We start from the raw sequence: 20024 nt of genomic DNA, 5'->3' as shown, positions 1-20024 counted from the left end.
TCCTGGGGAGACCAGATATAGTGAATGCAGGGTCCTGGGGAGGCCAGATTTAGTGAATGCAGGTTCCTGGGGAGACCAGATATAGTGACTGCAGGGTCCTGGGGAGGCCAGATATAGTGAATGCAGGGTCTTGGGGAGGCCAGATATAGTGAATGCAGGGTCCTGGGTTTAGTAACACTTTAATTAAAATTGTGTTGGATTTAACTTCTGTTTCTAACTGAAGAGTTAAGCTGCCTGTGGATGGTGCCGAGTCAGCAGGTGACTATAGTGCCTAGACAGACTGGGTCTATGGCGGTAGGTCAATACATAAAGCTGCATTTGAAACAGAAAACAGTATCTGTTAATTTCTCAGGGAAGGACCAGACATAAAAATAATAGCCTGTAGATTTCCCTGCATGCACTGCGTCGCTCCTGAGGTTGATGTGAGCTGCAGTGATCATTATTATCAGCTACAACTATGAAGATAAGAAGAGCTCTTCTGCACGGAGGCTTCGTCTTCATCCAGCGTCATCCAGCCCTTTCCTCCTCAGCCTGACTGTCCCTGGCCCGCTCCCTTTCATTTATTGGATTTCAGTTCTTTCAATCATGGAGGCTCATCATTGCATGTGGACGGTCTGCATGCAAATACAGCCCACCTAGGAACACCCTTTCTTCTACACTGACATGCAACCACCAAGGCATTTTGATATTTGCATAACTCCTCCCACTGCTTGCATTAGGGGTGGGGGGCTCTTGAGCATACCTCCCAACTTTTTGAGATGGGATTGAGGGACACCTATTAGCAAAAGTATGTAGGCCTAGGACACGCCCCCTGCCACGCCCCTTTAAAGGCGAAATATACAAAAAAAAATTAGTTAAACCCACAAGTGCCTTTTTTTTACCACTACTATTCCTTTATATTGGCTTTTTAAATATATAAATGCAGCAATTTAGAAATCAGATGAAAGCTTTAGCACTGGGAAACACTTTTTGAAAGATAAAAAGTGCATTTTATATACAACTATACAGATCAGACCAAAATGAGGGACAAATGAGGAGGAAAGAGGGACAGACGGACTTTGTTCCAAATCAGGGACAGTCCCTCGAAATCAGGGGGAAAAGGGGCAGTTGGGAGGTATGCTCTTGAGGGCTCAGCATCCTGTCGGCCCCTCCCACCAACCATGATCTGCCTGCATTGCAAAGAGAAGCACAGAGACCCAGTGACACTACAGTAAGGTATGTATTAAAAATGCAAAGGTTTTATTTCATCAGCATGTTGGCGAAAAAAAAGTAGAGAAAGGGAAGGGAAAAAAAAAAAAAATAAGTAGATTAAATTTCAGCCTCAAATTCGATTTACTTAAATCACATTTATTTCTCCCACGGCAATAACTTAAAAATCATACCGTGCAGAACACAGGCCGGCCACTCCTACCTATAATCGCTCCTTTCACATCCCGCCGGCTGGGGCAGCTATATCGCCGTCCTCCAAGACAGGAATTAAGTTATATTAAAAAAGGTGATATCAGAGTTCCGTGCTCGTGGCGTTTCCATGGCGACGGAACTTTGCGCTGCGGGCGGAAAGCTAAGAAGGAGTTACCGACAGCGAAGCCGCTGGACAAAGAACGGCGGGGGGCCGCGCCAACTACAGAAGTGGGCTAAAGTCTCTCACCGTCACCTTCCGGCGTAATGCAATAAGTCCCCCCCCCCCCCCCCGAGGATAGGAACATATCAAAGAGCACCGCCGGGGATTTATAGGACTTTGTATGTACTGACGGCGAGTAGCGAGATCCCCCTAACCAGCCATAGATGTGGGGGGTGGGGGGGGGGGCTCAAGGATTTTTTTTAAATGCTGCCTTTTGTTCCCGTTTAAAACCTGTGAAGTTTCCTTTAGGGCTCGTTCAAACCAGCAATTGAAAATGTCTGCCGACGGGTGCGCAAATTAACCGCTAAAAGAGCCTTTCCGCCAACTATTCCTTGGAGGTATTCTAAAATATACCTGTGGGGACAGCTAGGGCTGCCATTAGAAATCACCGGGCCCAGCACAGCCTACCTGATTTTTTTTTTCAATTTTTACAAAAGTTTTTTTTACAGTTTGTAAAAATTATTATTTATTTTTTTTTTTACATTTTTAAAATGATTTTTTACAATTTCTTTTTTTTTTACAACGCTTTTTTTTTTTGGGGGGGTGCTTTGGATGAAATATTAGGGGTCTATATTATTTCTTTCAGGTACTTATATAGCGCCATCAATTTACGCAGAACTTTACATATATATTGTACATTCACATAAGTCCCTGCCCTCAAGGAGCATACAAACTAAGCTCCCCAACTCACATTCATATATACACATGCTATATAAGTTTTATAATGATTTTTTACAATTTGTTAAAATTATTTTTCACAATTTGTTAAAATTATTTTTCACAATTTGTTAAAAATATGTTTTACAATACAATTTGTTATTATTTTTTGCATATTTTAAGTTATTTTTTTACTTTTTTACAACACTGTTGGGGGGGGGTGTGGAGGGGATTGGGTGAAATATAAGGGTCTAAACAGACCCCTGACATCTCATCTTTGATCCTGAGAAAGAACTCGAGGACACAGACTCTTCAATTCCTTTCTCTGTGGCCTCAGTTGCACTGAAGATAATTGAACAGGAGGCAGAGGCTTCCTGTTCATTCCTAAACTGAAGCATAGTAAACACAGTTTACCATTCTCAGTTATGAATGAACACAGGAGCGATCGGTACTGATCACTCACTGTGTCCAATTCAGAAAAGGAAGGGGGCATTAAACAACATATTTACCAGCCCCCTCCCCCACTCTCCATCCACCTGTGTGTCAGCGGAAAATGGAAGCCGGCAGCCGAGGGGGGAGGGGAGGGGCGGCACAGTGACAGGGAGGAATCAGATGTGGGCAGCCCAGGGAGGGGGATCAGTGCGGTGGGATGGGAGGACAATTACAGAACAATGCACTGTCTCTCCCTCCAGCAGCTGAAAGCCTGCAGGAGGGAGGGGGGAGAAACCGGCTTGCAGCTGCTGGAGGGAGAGACACAAACACAATGCATTGTTCTATAATTGTCTTCCCATACCGCCGTACTGATGTCCTGGTCCCCCTGTGTGCCCAGACCCCCTACAGGAGACCTGGCGGTACCCCTCTATCGTGGCCTTGGTGACAGCGATATGTGGTCGCCATTAGAAAACATTGAGCCCCATACAACCTACCTAAAAGGTCCCCATTAACACAGGACAAACCAAATTTTGCGATAGTTAACATCACAGAATAAAATTAGAAGTAAGACACACACATTATAGGGGTTGGTTATGACTTTGGTTCCACCCTTCGTTCTGCTGCCTATACCTTGTCCTGTCAACATTCCAGAGACAGGTGGACAGGCTCAGCCATTAATGGCCACAGGGTACATGCCAACCATGAATGGCCACAGGGGAAAATCCAACCATGAATGGCCACAAGGACAAGCCAACCATGAATGGCCACAGGGGAAAATCCAACCATGAATGGCCACAGAGACAAGCCAACCATGAATGGCCATGGGGAAAATCCAACCATGAATGGCCACAGAAACAAGCCAACCATGAATAGCCACAGGGGACAGGCCAACCACGAATGCCCACAGGGACAAGCCAACAATGAATGGCCACAGGGGAAAAGCCAACCATGAATGGCCACAGGGGACAGGTTGGCAATGAATGGCCATGGAGGACAGGCTAGCCACAAATGGCCACGGGGCTCAAACTGCCCATGAACGGCCATGGGGGACAGGCCAACAATGAATGTCCACAGGAGACAGGCTAACAATGAATAGCCATAGGGGACATGCCAACCATGAATGGCCACAGGGACAAGCCAACCATGAATTGGCCATGGGGCTCAAACTAGCCATGAATGGCCTTGGGGGATAGGCTAATCCTGAATGCTCATCGGGGACAGGCTAACCATGAATGCTCATCGGGGACAGGCTAACCGTGAATGGCAAAAGGGGACAGGCTAACCATGAACGGCCACAGGGGACAGGCTGGCAATAAATACCCATGAAGGACAGGCTAACCATGAATGCCCAAGGGGCTTAAACTAGCCATGAATGGCCATGGGGGATAAGCCAACAATGAATGACCACAGGGGACAGGCTGGAAATAAAAGGCTATGGGGGACAGGTAAGCCATGAATGGCCATTGGACTCAAACAAGCCATGAATGGCCACAGGAGACAAGTTAACGATGAATGGGCACAAAGTATAACACTTTATGAAAAAAGGTCTGTGTGCATGTAATTGCAAGCGCCGTTGAGTACACAAGATTAAAGGAGCACAGTGCATTTGGTAATATAGTAATATGGGTAGAAACACTCAGCAGATGGAGCGACAAATGAGCCTAAACCCCACTGAAGTCAATAGAAAAACAATTTTTTTTGTTTTTCAGGTCTCTGTAGGGCAATTACAGCATGGAAAGCCCACAACAGGTCTGGGGGTATATATATGTATATATATATATATATATATATATATATATATATATATATATATATATATATACACATACTGTATATAGCAGTGGGAGGGGCCATTTTTATGCAGCTTCGAGGGCAACGTGGGAGATACAAATCCTTAAATTTACAGATTTGTAGGGTCCCTTAATGTTGTACACAATGTAACAGAATCACTAAGGGGTGTACACTGCATATAAATTTATGATGTGCGAATGTGGCAAAATTTAATGTTCTCAGGCTATATTCTTCCCTTTCACCAATTTTGTTGCCCGTCTCTGGACTCATTTCCTCTTATTATCTTTTTGTAGGTGAGGTCTGCAGAACTGGACACCGTATCAATCTGATCATTGGATAAACTGATGTGATCAAACAGGTCAAAACGCAGATAAATCAAACTGTAAAATGCACCAATTGACCAATAATGTAAAGAATCGATTGCTTTTAACCATGACACATCAAATGGGCACTCTGGAAGTCGGTTAACCATTTCTGATCGAATGTATATTGATCGAGTTAGGGCCAAGTGTTAAGAAAATCCAATATCGTAGATGTCGATTGATTACTTGAAAAAACTGTTTTCAATTCAACAGCAGTGGGAGTACCTGTGCTGAGATGTTCAATAGTTCAGTCAATGAGGAATTGCTCTGGTGTGATTGCTCCTAATGAAATCTATCATAAATCACACCATGTGTGGTGGGCATAAGAGCAGCGACTGACTGTCAACTTTTGGCCCAGGGGGCAAGTACAACCCAGAGGCCCATGGTGCAGCAACCAGGCCCCTCTCCCGCTCTCCCTCTTCCCTGCCTCCTCCTGACCCCATCCCAGGCTGAAGCTCCGCTCCAGGTACTCTCTGCTCACCATGCAGGTCGGGCTGGACAGCGCCTGCTGCACCGACACAGGGTTCTCAAACTGGCCAGCCAGGGGCTGCAGAGGGGAGCCAGGGCAGCTTGGTTGGGGCTGGCCAGGGGGGGAGAGCCTCTGGTGGAACATGGAGCCGGCCTCTGCTTGGACATCAGCCACTTGGACACCGGGGGGGGCAGCCTATGCTCTGTCGTTGTCCTCATCCTGCACTTGGTAGGACACTAGCGGGGACTTTTTACTCCTCCTCACCAGGAAGCCTTTAGGCATGTCTGCGGCGGAAGCAGTGCAACCTTTTTATGGGGCATCAGAGCGGCCCAAGGGGTAATTGCCCCTCAGCCCAGTTCACCCCTGCATAAGAGCCAACCTTTTCCAGTAAAGAGTCTTCAGTTTCCCCTGTGTTTAGTTAGTAAGCCCCTAAATCCCCCAACTTCTAAGTCCTAGCCAGAAGCACTGCTCATCCGCTGACCCCCTGTCCAATTAACATCTTCCTAATTGCCTGCAAGGCAGGCAGTAAACGGGAGGGCAAGGCTTGGACCCAAAGTTGAGAGAGTCAAGGTCTTACTAGTATGCCAAGAGTGTCTTTTTTTGAGAACGGTAATATCAGGCTCCTTCCACAGTCTTCTTGTTGGTAGCATCTATAGTTTTAGGCAATGGAATTTGATGATAGGTTCACATTAAGCCAACACGTTAGGAAGAAGAAGAAAGCCTCTTACTGTGAATTTGGTGTAAAGCTGGTAGGTGAGGAGCGGATTGGGCAACTCCCGGAAATAAAGCTTGCAAAGAGAGCCGACACAGTGAATGTCCTGGAGGTAGACTTCCTTCGTCAGGTCCGGACACGGATCCGAGCCAAATTCTTGCCTGCAAGGACACAGTGATGGAAAGGTGGATGAGTGACAGCAAGATGGTGCAAAAATTGTGCCGCCATTTTTAAAAAATTTTTTCCCAGACAACCGCATGAAAAAATACAGAAAGTTCAAACTTTTCAGGGACACATCACCATGACAACATTAGACTGTCCATAATGATACAACAGTAATGCCGTATTAGAAACATTTTAGTAAACAGAAATGTTTTAACCAATATATAGACATTCTGTACTAACTAAACTGATCAAACACAAAAGCAGAAAAATAGATAGCAGAAGGTTCCTGCACTTACTGCTTCCTGAGCTCCACCATCACTGCCCAACCAGCTGCCAAGGACCACAATTTGCACCAGGCTTGTTTCATATGTGGCAAGTAGCCAGGCACAAAGCACTAAATTGTGGTTATGCAGGGGAGTGTCATGGGTGTCCTATACCAAACAGCAATGGGTATTGCTCTTGGTGCCCAACAGTGGACAATGGTGGTGAGGGACCATAGGGAAGGTACATGCAGGCATCTTATGGTACACTATATGAGCAAAACTATGTGGACTCCTCTCTAAAATATTGTGTTCAGGTGTTTCCAGTGAAGGGTGTTGTTAATGGTACAGCATACATTTTGGAGAATTGTGCTCATTTAAACTTGTGGCAACAGTTTGGTGAAGCTCGCACCATGATTTGATAAGTTTGGGTTAGAAGAAAGCCGTACACCCAGCACGACCGGAGTATACATGTCTATGTAGGACAGCTTCAGACAGCTATCCTCCACAGACCACAATCTGACAGGTTTAACCCTCTATGACCAAGCCCTGGTGGGCTTGGCGAAACACATCAGGGGTCGTGGTCTGTGGAGGAGAGCTGTCTAAGGCTGTCCTACTTCAGTTGGGCCGGGTGTGGGGCTTTCTTCTAACACTGGGATCTGTCACTGGTGGATGAGTGAGTTCATATGTTGGCACCCCCCCATTTCTGAGGACCAGAGGGATTAGTTCTCACCTGGCTTTGAAAGGCGCTCTCAGTTCTATCTGAGGTCACATTGATAAGTTTGGGGTTAAGAAACTTGTTTGGCCTCCACAGAGCCCTGACCTCGAACCTACCCTAAACACTTTTGGGATGAAGTTCAATGCAGACTGCCAGTCAGGTCTTCCCCTCCAACATCAGTACTTGACCTCACACATGGTCTTTTGGCTGAATGTGCAAAAATTTCCACAGACACCCTCCAAAATCTTGTAGAAAGCCTTCCCAGAAGAGTGGAGGACATCAGGACAGGGGGGTAGAGCTGGCCTTTCTATACTGGACCCCATCATTTCAGCTGGGAGACTGGGGGCAGAAATGGGACTCTTTAAATATATTTGGGCGCATGCACAGTAATTCCATGGGCTGTGGCTCCCAGTGTTTAAATAAAAGTGCCTTGGGCCCCACCAGCTTGGCCCTGTCAGGTAGGCTTTATGGGGAATTTGGGGGGCTTTTAGGCAGGCTCTTTCTAATGGCTGCACTGGAGGCTGTTAAATGGTTGAAGCTTTCAGTGACCAAAATCCTGGCACATAAAAAGAAAACACTTGTCTTAGCGTCCCCTGCCCAAGCCCAACCCCTGTCACATGACTTGGATAAAGGTTCTAAAGGATGCCCACCACTGATGACAGCTTCTGTACAGAGTGTGCCAAAAACTCTGTTAATGGTATGACTGCTCAATGTCAGCTTCTGGTTGGTCCACAACAACAGCCAATCAGAAGCAAGGTTTGAGTGATCCCACCCCCGCAGGGAGGTGGGAGAGATGACTGCAAGAGGATTAATAATTGGCCACCAATGTATAGAGCAGGGATCTCCAAACTTTATTAACAAAGCGCCAGATTATTGTCCTTTAGACTTTAGGAGGGCCGGAGTGTGGCCAGCAGAAGTTGAAAATGCCCCAGTGTCGGTGGGATTAAACAATGCCTCAGGCTTAGTGGTCAGAGGGAGTAAGAACATGACATGGCGCCTATGGTCAATAGGAGAAGGAATAGTGCCCTGACATCGGTGCCAGTGGGAGGAATAGTGCCCCATTGTTGGCGTCAGTGGAAGGAATTGTGCCCCATTATTGATGTCAGTGGGAGGAATAGTGCCCCACCATTGGTTTCAGTGGGAGAAATAGTGTCCCATCATTGGTGTCAGTGGGAGGAATAGTGCCCCATCATCGGTATAAGTGGAAGGAAGAGTGTCCCATCATTTGTATCATTGGTAGGAATAGTGCCCCATCATTGGTATCAGTGGGAGGAATAGTGCCCCATCATCGATATAAGTGGAAGGAAGAGTGTCCCATCATTTGTATCATTGGTAGGAATAGTGCTCCATCATTGGTATCAGTGGGAGGAATAGTGCCCCATTATTGGTATCAGTGGGAGGAAAGGTGTCCCATGATATGTGTTATTGGGAGGAATAGTGTCCCATCATTTGTATCAGTGGAAGGAATAGTGCCCCATTATTGGTATCAGCGGGAAGAATAGTGCCCCATCATTGGTATCAGTGGGAGGAATAGTGGCCATCATTGGTGTCAGTGGGAGGAATAGTGCCCCATCATTGGTATCAGTGAGAGGAATAGTGCCCCATCATTGGTATCAGTGGGAGGAATAGTGTCCCATCATTGGTATTATTGGGTAGAATAGTGCCTCATTATTGGTCAAATAGTGCCCTGAGGATCAGATAAAGGCAAGAAAAGGGCCGCATTTGGCCTGCAGCCACAGTTTGGAGACCACTGGTATAGAGTTCCCTCATCCATGGACCTCGCAGGATGTAAGTGAATAAGTGAATGAAGTCACCCGTCTCAATCAAAACTGAACTCTATTAATTTTGAGGGTTGACCCTGTAACAGAATAATACAAATCTGTGGCACTTTAACAGATATTTTTGAATATTCAGTGCATTTTATTTTTAATATATCCCTGGTCATTTCAGGCTTGGATGCCCTGGACTAGCTGTAACTGGCACATCGCCTATATATAGCTAACGCCCATTTAACAATAATTATATGGAATATCCACAGCGGGTATTACCAATCCCATAGCAATCAGCGTTTAACCTAAATATTGTAGTCACCTTTGAAATCTCTTCCTCTAAAAATATTCAATCCCTCAAAGACTAACTGATAATAGGAATCAAAAGAAAGTCGAGTTTAAAGCCCTAAAACCATTTTATTTTTAGACAAGGGAAAGGTAGGTATTATCCTGTTGGGGGAGGGGGGGGTTCACTTCATCTTCTGTCTGATATCTATTTCGTGACATAGACAGCAATAAAATGTTGACCCGAAGCTCCAATCATTGCCTGCTCTAAAACTGGAGTTGTACTAAAAATTATAGATTTAATAATAATAATTAATAATATTATTATTAATAATAATAATAAATATGGTGATAAAACTGAATAATTATAATGATAATAATAATAATAACAACAATAATAATAATAATAAATAATAAATTATTATTATTATTATATAACAAATATGATGATGAAACTGGGTTGATGTCAATATTTTAGTGAATAGTGAATTTTTTCAATAAAATGTATCTTTTTCAGAGAAAAATAAAAATGTATGATGATAAAATAATAGTATGCAGTAATATTAATAATATTATAAAATATCATATATATAATTAGTAATAATAATAATAATAATAATAATAATACATTGTTATTATTTTAGACAAGGGAAAAGTAGGTTTTAACTGCTACAGAAAGGCTTTTTTTTATTACTGTCTGTGGCCCTGTTAGGGGAGGGGGGGCTTTTACTTCATATTCTGTCTGACATCCATTTCGTGACATAGACAGCAATAAAATGTTGACCCGAAGCTCCAATCATTGCCTACTCTAAAACTGGAGTTGCACTAAAAAATATAGATTTAATAATAATAATAAGAAGAAGAATGATGAGTGATATTATTAATAATAATAAATATGATGATAAAACTGAATAATAATAATAATAATAATAATAATAATAATAATAATAATATTATTATCATATAATAAGATAAGATATGATGATAAAACTGGGTTGATGTCAATGTTTTAGTGAACTCACTTTTTTTTCAATAAAATGTATCTTTTTCAGAGAAAAAAACATGCATGATGATAAAATAATAGTGTGCAGCAATATTAATAATATAATAAAATATAATTAATATATTTAGTAATAATAATAATATTAATACATTTTTATTATTTTAGACAAGGCAAAGGAAGGGTTTAACTTCTACAGAAAGGCTGTTTTTTGTATTACTGTCTGTGGCCCTGTTAGGGGAGGGGGGGGCTTTTACTTCATATTCTGTCTGACATCCATTTCGTGACATAGACAGCAATTAAATGTTGACCCGAAGCTCCAATCATTCCCTACTCTAAAACTAAAGAAAAAAAAGTTTTTGCTGTACTTTTTTGTACTAAAAATTATAGATTTTGTTCAGTCTTTTTTAGGTAAACACTTAGCTTGAGGCTTTTTTTTTAGAATTGTCCTCCAGTCCAGAGGTTCTCAACCTCAATCCTCAAGTACCCCCAACAGGCCATGTTTTGGGAATTTCTCTTAGATAAAATAGCTGCCCAAAATACCAAACTCTTCTGGGAAGGCTGTCCACAAGGTTTAGGAGTGTGTCTATGGGAATTTTTGACCATTCTTCCAGAAGAGCATTTGTGAGGTCAGGCACTGATGTTGGGTGAGAAGGCCTGGCTCGCAGTCGCCACTCTAATTCATCCCAAAGGTGTTCTATCGGGTTGAGGTCAGGACTCTATGCAGGCCAGTCAAGTTCCTTCACACCAAACTCGCTCATCCATGTCTTTATGGAATTGTTCCCACAAAGTTGGGAGCATGAAATTGTCCAAAATGTCTTGGTATGTTCCCTTCACTGGAACTAAGGGGCCAAGTCCAACCCCTGAAAAGCAACCCCCCACACCATAATCCCCCCTCCACCAAATGATTTGGACCAGTGCACAAAGCAAGGTCAGAACTGGTTTTAAAAAAACATAGCCTTTTATTGACCTTGCTTTGTGCACTGGTCCAAATCATTTGGTGGAGGGGGGGATTATGGTGTGGGGTTGTTTTTCATCAGTTGGGCTTGGCCCCTTAGTTCCAGTGAAGGGAACGCTAATGCCCTGTACACACGGTCGGACATTGATCGGACATTCCGACAACAAAATCCTAGGATTTTTTTCTGACGGATGTTGGCTCAAACTTGTCTTGCATACACACGGTCACACAAGGTTGTTGGAAAATCCGATCGTTCTGAACGCGGTGACGTAAAACACGTATGTCGGGACTCTAAACGGGGCAGTAGCCAATAGCTTTCATCTCTTTATTTATTCTGAGCATGCGTGACACTTTGTGCGTCAGATTTGTGTACACACGATCGGAAATTCCGACAATGGATTTTGTTGTCGGAAAATTTTATAGCCTGCTCTCAAACTTTGTGTGTCGGAAAATCCGATGGAAAATGTGTGATGGAGCCCACACACGGTCGGAATTTCCGACAACAAGGTCCTATCACACATTTTCCTTCGGAAAATCCGACCGTGTGTACGGGGCATTAAGGCGTCAGCAGACCAAGACATTATGGACAATTTCATGCTTCCAACTAATAATTTATACACTAATTTGCATTCCTTTTTGGGATTTGCATTAATATATTGGAGGTTTTTATTCCTCTTTTTAGTTTTTGTTTTAAATCATTTTTATGGGCAGCTGTGTGTTAACATGATTTTGCTCCTTTCTATTCCCTTGGTCTACTCAAAAAATGGCGCTGGATCGGGGTGTTTTACTTGGTTGGAAAATTTATTGGAAAATGGCGCCGGGATAGGATGTGACGTATTGTCCACAGTAAAACGGTGGATTTAGCGGAAGTGATGCATTTAATTTACTCCGACATAGGCTACATATAGGGCCGCCACTGTGAGACACCAGAGTCCCTCTGAAGATGAGCACTGGCTGGAAACGTGTTTAATTGTGTGACGTCACGCCGCCACGATCGCGGACCGTGGTGGCGTTCTACATGTGAGTCACCCAATTTTATCTTGGTCTTTTGAGCGGTCTATGCCATATACAGTGGCTGCTTTGTTTGTCAATTTTCTGACAAATAAATGGTTTATATACTACACTATGATAACCTGTCTATGCATTGGGTTAATGCCGGATGTCCCCTTAACTATCTACCGTGAGATTAGAGAGAGAGGATATTGGAGTCACTATGAACATCCATCCCATTGGTTGACTGGGTTTGCTAGGCTATGCAGTGCTTGCTAACACGCTCTGTCTGGTGAATTTGAATTGCATGTGGTGATGGGGGAGTGATACACACATTCATCGTACTGTTATTATCATGGGTGATTCTCCAGACTATCCCTTCTTGATGAATCCACTCATTCTACCTACTCAGGGCCGGCCCTACCATGGGTCCCAGTGGGTCTATTGGACCCAGGCAGCACTTTGAGAGGTGCAGCAAATTGAACCACAGCTACCTTTCCTTCTCTTCTATTTACCCAGAAAATTGACAACCAAGATTTTTTCTATAGCAGTTTTGTGTGTCATGATGACAACTGCCACCCGGGCCGCTCCGCCTGCCCCTATACTACCCTAGCCCACCCCTATACTGCCTTAGGCTGTCATATACTACCCTAGCCTGTCCATATACTAACATAGCCTGTCCATATACTACCCTAGCCTGCCCCTATACTACCCTAGCCTGCCTCTGTACCACCCTAGCCTGCCCCAATACCACCCTAGCCTGTCTATATACTACCCTAGCCTGTCTATATACTACCCTAGCCTCCCCCTATACTACCCTAGCTTCCCCCTATACTACCCTAGCCTGTCCATATACCACCCTAGCCTGTCCATATACCACCCTAGCCTGTCTAGATATTGCCCTAGCCTGCCCCTATACTACCCTAGCCTGTCCATATACTACCCCAGCCGGTCTAGATACTGCCCTAGCCTGTCCATATACTACCCTAGCCTGCCCATATACTACCCTAGCCTGCCCCTATACTACCCTAGCCTGCCCCTATACCACCCTAGCCTGTCTATATACTACCCTAGCCTCCCCCTATACTACCCTAGCCTCCCCCTATACTACCCTAGCCTGTCCATATACTACCCTAGCCTGTCCATATACCACCCTAGCCTGTCCATATACCACCCTAGCCTGCCCCTATACTACCCTAGCCTGACCATATACTAACCTAGCCTGTCCATATACTACCCTAGCCTGCCCATATACTACCCTAGCCTGCCCATATACTACCCTAGCCTGTCCATATACTACCCTAGCCTGCCCATATACTACCCTAGCCTGCCCATATACTACCCTAGCCTGTCTAGATACTGCCCTAGCCTGTCCATATACTACTAGACATGTGCACACTGAAATATTTCATTTCACAATTTCGTTTTCGTCCGAAAAATAAATTTATTTTGGTTGCTCCCGAAATTCGTTTTTATTTATTTCGTTGCGTTAAAAAATGCATTCATTTGAAAATCCAAAATAATTAAGGTTAAATCTGTCATTGAAGGCTTATGGTGTCTGTCAAATGTTCTAAGAAGATTCGACGGAGCAGCTAAACTGTACAACGCCACAATCATACATTTCCGGTCGAATGTTCCGCCTACAAGCTATAGTAGAATTCTAACGTTGTATGACACTAGTAATAATTATATTTATTAATTATTATTACTAGTCAACCAACATTAGAATTCTTCTATAGCCTATGAGCGGAGCATTTGGGGGGGGGGGGGGGGGGGGGGCAGCATTTCAGGCAGCACAATGTCTTAGGCCAGCTCTGTACATACTGCACCGTGATGTACCTTTTTATTTTTGGTTGCATATAACAATTAAATGAGGAGGTGACGACATCAGCAGACGATCAGTCCACATTTAATATTGCACAATGTGCATGCGCTGTTCTCTTGATTGAGACAGCATTGGGATCTGGTGAGTGGTCATTTCTCCCATTTTTGGGTCACTGAAGAATATATTGCACTCATATGCACTTATATGGACTTATATGGACTTTTTACAAGTTTGTGTTTTTTTTTTTTGTTTGTTTTTTTTTTTTTAGGAAGAGCTTTATCTCTTCCTTCTGTCTTTTTATTGATCACTAGCGGTGCATTTTTGTTTGACTTTTTCTTGAAGGGCTGTGCATTTCACTTTTTTTTTGTTAGCGGCTATGTCGGTGTTTTAGTGCTGATCTTTTATATTGTTGTTTTCCCTACAACTCAATATTGAACCCTACAGACTAAAACTGGGATGTTATTAAAGTTCATGTGCGTGTAAAGGCAAGTGTCCTAATACTTTTGGTAATATAGTGAATGTATTGCAGTCAGAAAGTGGATAAGGGAATAAGCCTGCTCCACATGTACATACAGGAGCACAAACTCTACATAGAAATGTTTAAAAAAAAAAAAAAAAGAAACAATGGTTATTGCAGCAAGAGTGGCATTTTTTTATTTTTGCAAATGTTGGGCAACTATAAAAAAAAATACAAATAAATAAACTAAACTTAGATTTTAAATTGATCTGATTAATTATATGAAGCTGATCCTTTTTACATGTGTTAACAATAAAAAAAAAAATAAAAATAATAAATGAATATACAGTATTACTTAATGTTACCTTAATTTCTGTATATTTGATGTTATCCCAGACAGCCGATATATACCGTCCACAACGCCGTATGTCTCAATAAACTCCGCACAGCTCTTCAACACAAGAGGAACTAGAGAAGTCAAAGCAAGAACAGTTAGTACAAGGTACATACAAAAGGGAAGTACAATATAAGTAAAATAAAAATACATATAAGATATTAAATAAAATAAATAATAAATAAAATAAATCATATAAAAAAAAAATAAATAAATAAATAAAATTAAATAAAATATTTGTGTCCAATGGTTTTTGGCAATCTTTATAAAATAGTGTTATAAGTTTATAAACATGTCTGTGGTTTTAACGGTTTACACAGAATCTTGATTTTACAATATGCATTTATTTACGGGTGCACTGGTGGCATTCCCAAAAGCATGGTGGGTTTAAAAAAAAAAAAAAAAAAAGCCCAGAACTACCGGCTGACTTTTAATACACCAGCATTGCTGAATCTGTTAGCAGAAGGAGGGCTGGGGGAGTGTTTCCTTAAATGCTGCCTCATTCAGATGTTAAACATCTTCACAGACCCCACCACATCTAGCTCCTTAAATTAGTTGTAAGTGATATGTAATTATAATAATAAATTAAATAAATGTAAAAAAATATAATAATAATAAAGTATTACTATTCGTATTAATAAACATGATGATAAAATAACAATATTAAAAAATTTCCCAACATGTCAGTTCTATTGTTGAAAAAATAAACACTGCATCCCCAAGTATCTTTTGGATGTACTGTAAAGTGCGGTGCAAACTGTTGGTGCTATATAACCCCTGTATTATAATAATAATAATAATAATAATAATAAAAAAAAAATAACAATAATAATAATAATAATAATTAATAAATATATAATAACAATAACAATAATAATAATAATAATAATAATAATAATAATATGCAAGTACCAGGAATGAAACCAGTGCAGTTGATCTAATAATGTTACTGCCATATCCTATGTGACAGGCTGTCTGTAACTTGGCCTCAATCTAAGGGTAGCCAATTATTTTTCTAGTACAGGTTAGAAAATAGAATCATACTGTTCGCTATTAATTAAAAAAAAAAATGTCCAGGTTTAATGCAATCTCTTACAGTAATATTGCTGTTATTTTGATAAAACCACCCTGATGGGAAAATGTGTGCTGTGTTTATACCGGCAAGATATAGAATATCAAACAATTTTGCAGCAAGTGCAATGCTTTCTATTAGGCTGTCACCCCGCTAAGCCATAATTCCACCCGACACAAATACATCATTGGCTGGCTCAACGTTAACTACCACATTGAATCAATCTGTTACAATGACAGTGTATTTACCATGTACGTCAGCAGCTACTTATGTTATCAACTTTCATTACCCCTTGTCCAAAACACCTGGGGCACCCCGCCACCGCAATCCTCCAAAAAAAAAAAAAAATCCAGTTATTCCTACCGGTCCCTGTACGCTGCTACTTCTACTGCCAGATACAGTCCGGGATGAAGAGAGCCCAGCCGGGGATTATGGGAAGGGAGGCAAAATCAGCCAGGATAATTCTGCAGCTTTACCCTCCTGGGGGATCATGAAATAAAAATCCACTTTGCTTGGGAAAAAAAAAAAAAAAGAGAAGCCACTCCAAAGAATCATACATGAAAATAATACAGATTCATCTTTCTCCATTCAGTAAATAATGATTCAGGACTAAGCATGTCCTCTCTCTCAAACTCACGGCTAAAGTGGGAATGTTAGTCTGCCTTATCACCTGAATGGTGTTAGGGTTGGTATAAGAAAATAAACATTGCCATCATCCGTTAAATCCATTTTGTAATAAAACTCTTCAAAAGTGTCTAAAAAAATTGAGGAGTATTTTTGAGATCATGTACTGATGTTGGATAAGAAGACCTGAGTTGCAATCAACAAACATTCCAATTAATCCCAAAGGAGTTCACAAAGATTAAAGTCATGGTTCTGAGCAATGCCACTCAAGTTCCTCCACACCAAACCTATCAAATCATGTCTTTATGGATGGTGTTCAGTAAGGTTGAGGTCAAGTCTCTATGGAGGCCACTCAAGTTCCTCCACACCAAACTCATCAAACCATGTCTTTATAGATGGTGTTCAGTAGGGTTGAGGTCAAGTCTATGGAGGCCACTCAGGTTCCGCCACACCAAACCCATGAAACCATGTTTTCATGAATGGTGTTTAGTAGGGTTTAGGGTCAAGTCTCTATGGAGGCCACTCAAGTTCCTCCACACCAAACCATGTCTTTATGAAAGGCATTCAGTAGGGTTGAGGTCAAGTTTCTATGGAGGCCACTCATGTTCCTCTACACCAAACTCATCAAACCATGTCTTTATAGATGGTGTTCCGTAGGGTTAAGGTCATGTCTATAGAGGCCGCTCAGGTTCCTCCACACCAAACCCATCAAACCTTGTCTTTATGAAAGGCATTCAGTAGGGTTGAGGTCAAGTTTCTATGGAGGCCACTCAAGTTCCTCTACACCAAACTCAGACCATGTCTTAATAGATGGCATTCAGTATGGTGGAGGTCAAGTCTCTATGGAGGCCACTCAAGTTCCTCCACACCAAACTCATCAAACCATGTCTTTATGGATGGTGTTCAGTAGGGTTGAGGTCAAGTCTCTACAGAGGTGACTCAAGTTCCTCCACACCAAACCCATCAAACCATATCATGCTGGGACAGAAAAGAACCTTTACCAAACTGTTACCACAAGGTTGGAAGGGCACAATTGTCTAAAATGTCTTTGTATGCTGTAGAATTAACAGTACCCTTCAATGGAAACACCTGCATTCAATCATTGGTAGGAGTGTCCATAGATAGGAGTAATTTTCTACACTAACAAATAAGGATACAGAATTTTTTTTCAAATGCAGAAAGTGACAGTTATTTTTAGATGAATCCAATGAGATTTGAAAATAACAGTCATGGCCAACATACACATCTCTGGATTTTGGTCTGTAGCTCACCTCCAGCTGTGCCCGTTCGCTCCATATTGGCTCCACATGCTCCTATTAGTATGCTATCTAGCAAGTAAGATATTGGCAATCTGCCAGGAAGAGTAGGGACTGGCCAGAGAGGGATCACTTTGACGCAGCTGGCCAGAATGGATATATATTGCAAAATATGCGAAGTAAGAATTTCCTTTTTTTTTAGCAAAGGTTTACTATGAATATGTGATTGTAATATATGGTTACACCTCTTTAGTATCCAATGTGTTGTATGTATGGAAGCCACCTAGGATCTTTTTCTTAGAGATTTTTGTTTTTACTAAATAGGAGATTTTGCGTTATTTATATTTTACACAAGTAGAAGCCTCCTAGTACAGTTTTTGCAAGCACTTGTTATACGATCCTCACATCATCTCTTTGGCATGGTCTCTGTGCTGTTATGTATTTCTTCTTTTCTGAAGAGTAATAATCCATTCACAGAGCATCAGCTGAACTGAGGAATCTTCTGTCTTTTTGGCCAAAAACACATTTCATTTTATTGTGCACCGTGTTGGCGGGACTGCAGCCTCCATCACCTATGCTGCGTCCAGCGCTGTACAACATTTGTTCTATCCTGGGACCCCTCTGTTGGGAAGGTGGCCCAGAACCACAGACACACTGGATGTATTTCTGTACATAGGAGACCTTACGGGAGATGTCAGCTGGTCCTGTTCCCTTTGTCTGATGCAGAAAACACCCGGGGCACATCTGTATCATCTGATATCCTAAAGATTGTAAACAGCAGCTGCGGCAACCTCGAAAAAAAACATCTGAGGTGTCACATCAGCTGACTAAACTGACTTCCCCCTGTGACCGGCTGTTATCTAAAGAACCGACAAATTAGGCTTTTTGTAATTCAGAATGAGCTAAAGTAAGAATTTTTTTGATTTACCCATGATGGAAATTGGAGAAAGTCTAGAGGTTTTGGTGAAGTTCACTGGAATGGAATGGAGGAGAAATCCAGAGTGTATGTAGACCCTAACAATGAACGTCACTTATATTTTCCTTTATGGTCTCTTACGTATACCAGGGGTCCTCTAAGTTTCTAAACAAAGGGCAAGCTTGTTGTCCCTCAACCTGTGGGGGGGGGGGGGGGAGCCGGACTGTGGCCACTGGAAGTAGAAAATGCCTCAACCTAAGAGTGGACAGTGCTAGCTAGGAGGGTGGTCAGTAGAAGGGAATTGTACCCCAATATTGGTATTATTTCGAGGAATAGTGCCCATCTTTGGTGGCAGTGAGAGAAATGGTGCCAAAAATGTTATATTATTGGGAGGAATTATGCCCTACTATTGATGCCAATGGAGGGAATAATGCCCAATTGTTGGTGTCAGTGCAAGGAATAATGCCCCATTGTTGGTGTCAGTGGAAGTAATAGTGCCCTATCGTTGGTGTCAGTGTAAGGTATAGTGCACCTTCATTGGTGCCAGTGGGAAGAAAAGTGGTCCATCATTGGTATTAGTGGAAGGAATAGTATGCCATCTTTGGTAGTAGTGGAAGGAATAGTGCCCCATCATTGGTGCCAGGGGGAGGAATGGTGCTCCATCACTGGTGCCAGTGGGAGGAATAGTGCCCCATCATTGGTATTAGTGAAAAGAATAGTATTCCATCATTGGTATCAGTGGAAGGAATTGTGCCCCATCATTGGTGTCAGTGGGAGGAATAGTGCCCCATCATTGGTGTTAGTGGGAGGAATAGTGCCCTATCATTGGTGTCAGTGAAAGGAATAGTGCCCCATCATTGGTTTTAGTGGAAAGAATAGTGCCCCATCATTGGTGTCAGTGGGAGGAATAGTGCTCCATCATTAGTGTCCCTGGGAGGAATAGTGCCCCATCATTGGTGTCAGTGGCAGGAATAGTGCCTCATTATTGGTGTCACTGGGAGGAATAGTACCCCATTATTGGTGTCAGTGGAGGGAATAGTGCCCCATCATTGGTGTCAGTGAAAAAAATAGTGCCTCATCATTTCTGTCAGGGGGAGTTATAGTGCTTCATATCAGTGGGAAAAACGGTGCCCCAAGGGCCAGATAAAGGCAAGCAGCAGGCTACAGTTTGGAGACCACAGACGTATATGACTGAAAGCGTATTGTTATATTGGTTTGACCAGAAATTCAGATCTCTCATGTGTCCTCTGCCCACTTCCTGTGTTATCTCAAAGAGCCCTCCTAGTTCTCA

The 20024-nt window shown here is 42.3% G+C and overlaps 1 protein-coding gene across 2 annotated transcripts in view; it reads right to left on the bottom strand.

The window, feature by feature from the left end:
- Positions 1-20024, bottom strand: part of ARHGAP31 (Rho GTPase activating protein 31) — a 322286-nt gene that overhangs the window by 111852 nt on the left and 190410 nt on the right. For both annotated transcript variants that reach the window (XM_073617391.1, XM_073617390.1), the window contains exons 2-3: positions 14837-14939; positions 6061-6205 (exon numbers count right to left, since the gene is read on the bottom strand). In XM_073617391.1, coding sequence (XP_073473492.1) covers positions 6061-6205; positions 14837-14939 — 248 coding nt within the window. The remainder of the gene's footprint in view (positions 1-6060; positions 6206-14836; positions 14940-20024) is intronic.

The sequence above is a fragment of the Aquarana catesbeiana genome, linkage group LG02, assembly GCF_042186555.1.
Source record: "Aquarana catesbeiana isolate 2022-GZ linkage group LG02, ASM4218655v1, whole genome shotgun sequence".
Classification (NCBI taxonomy): domain Eukaryota; kingdom Metazoa; phylum Chordata; class Amphibia; order Anura; family Ranidae; genus Aquarana; species Aquarana catesbeiana.
Note: the sequence above shows the minus strand (reverse complement) of the source record. Positions and strands in the feature narration are given on the sequence as shown.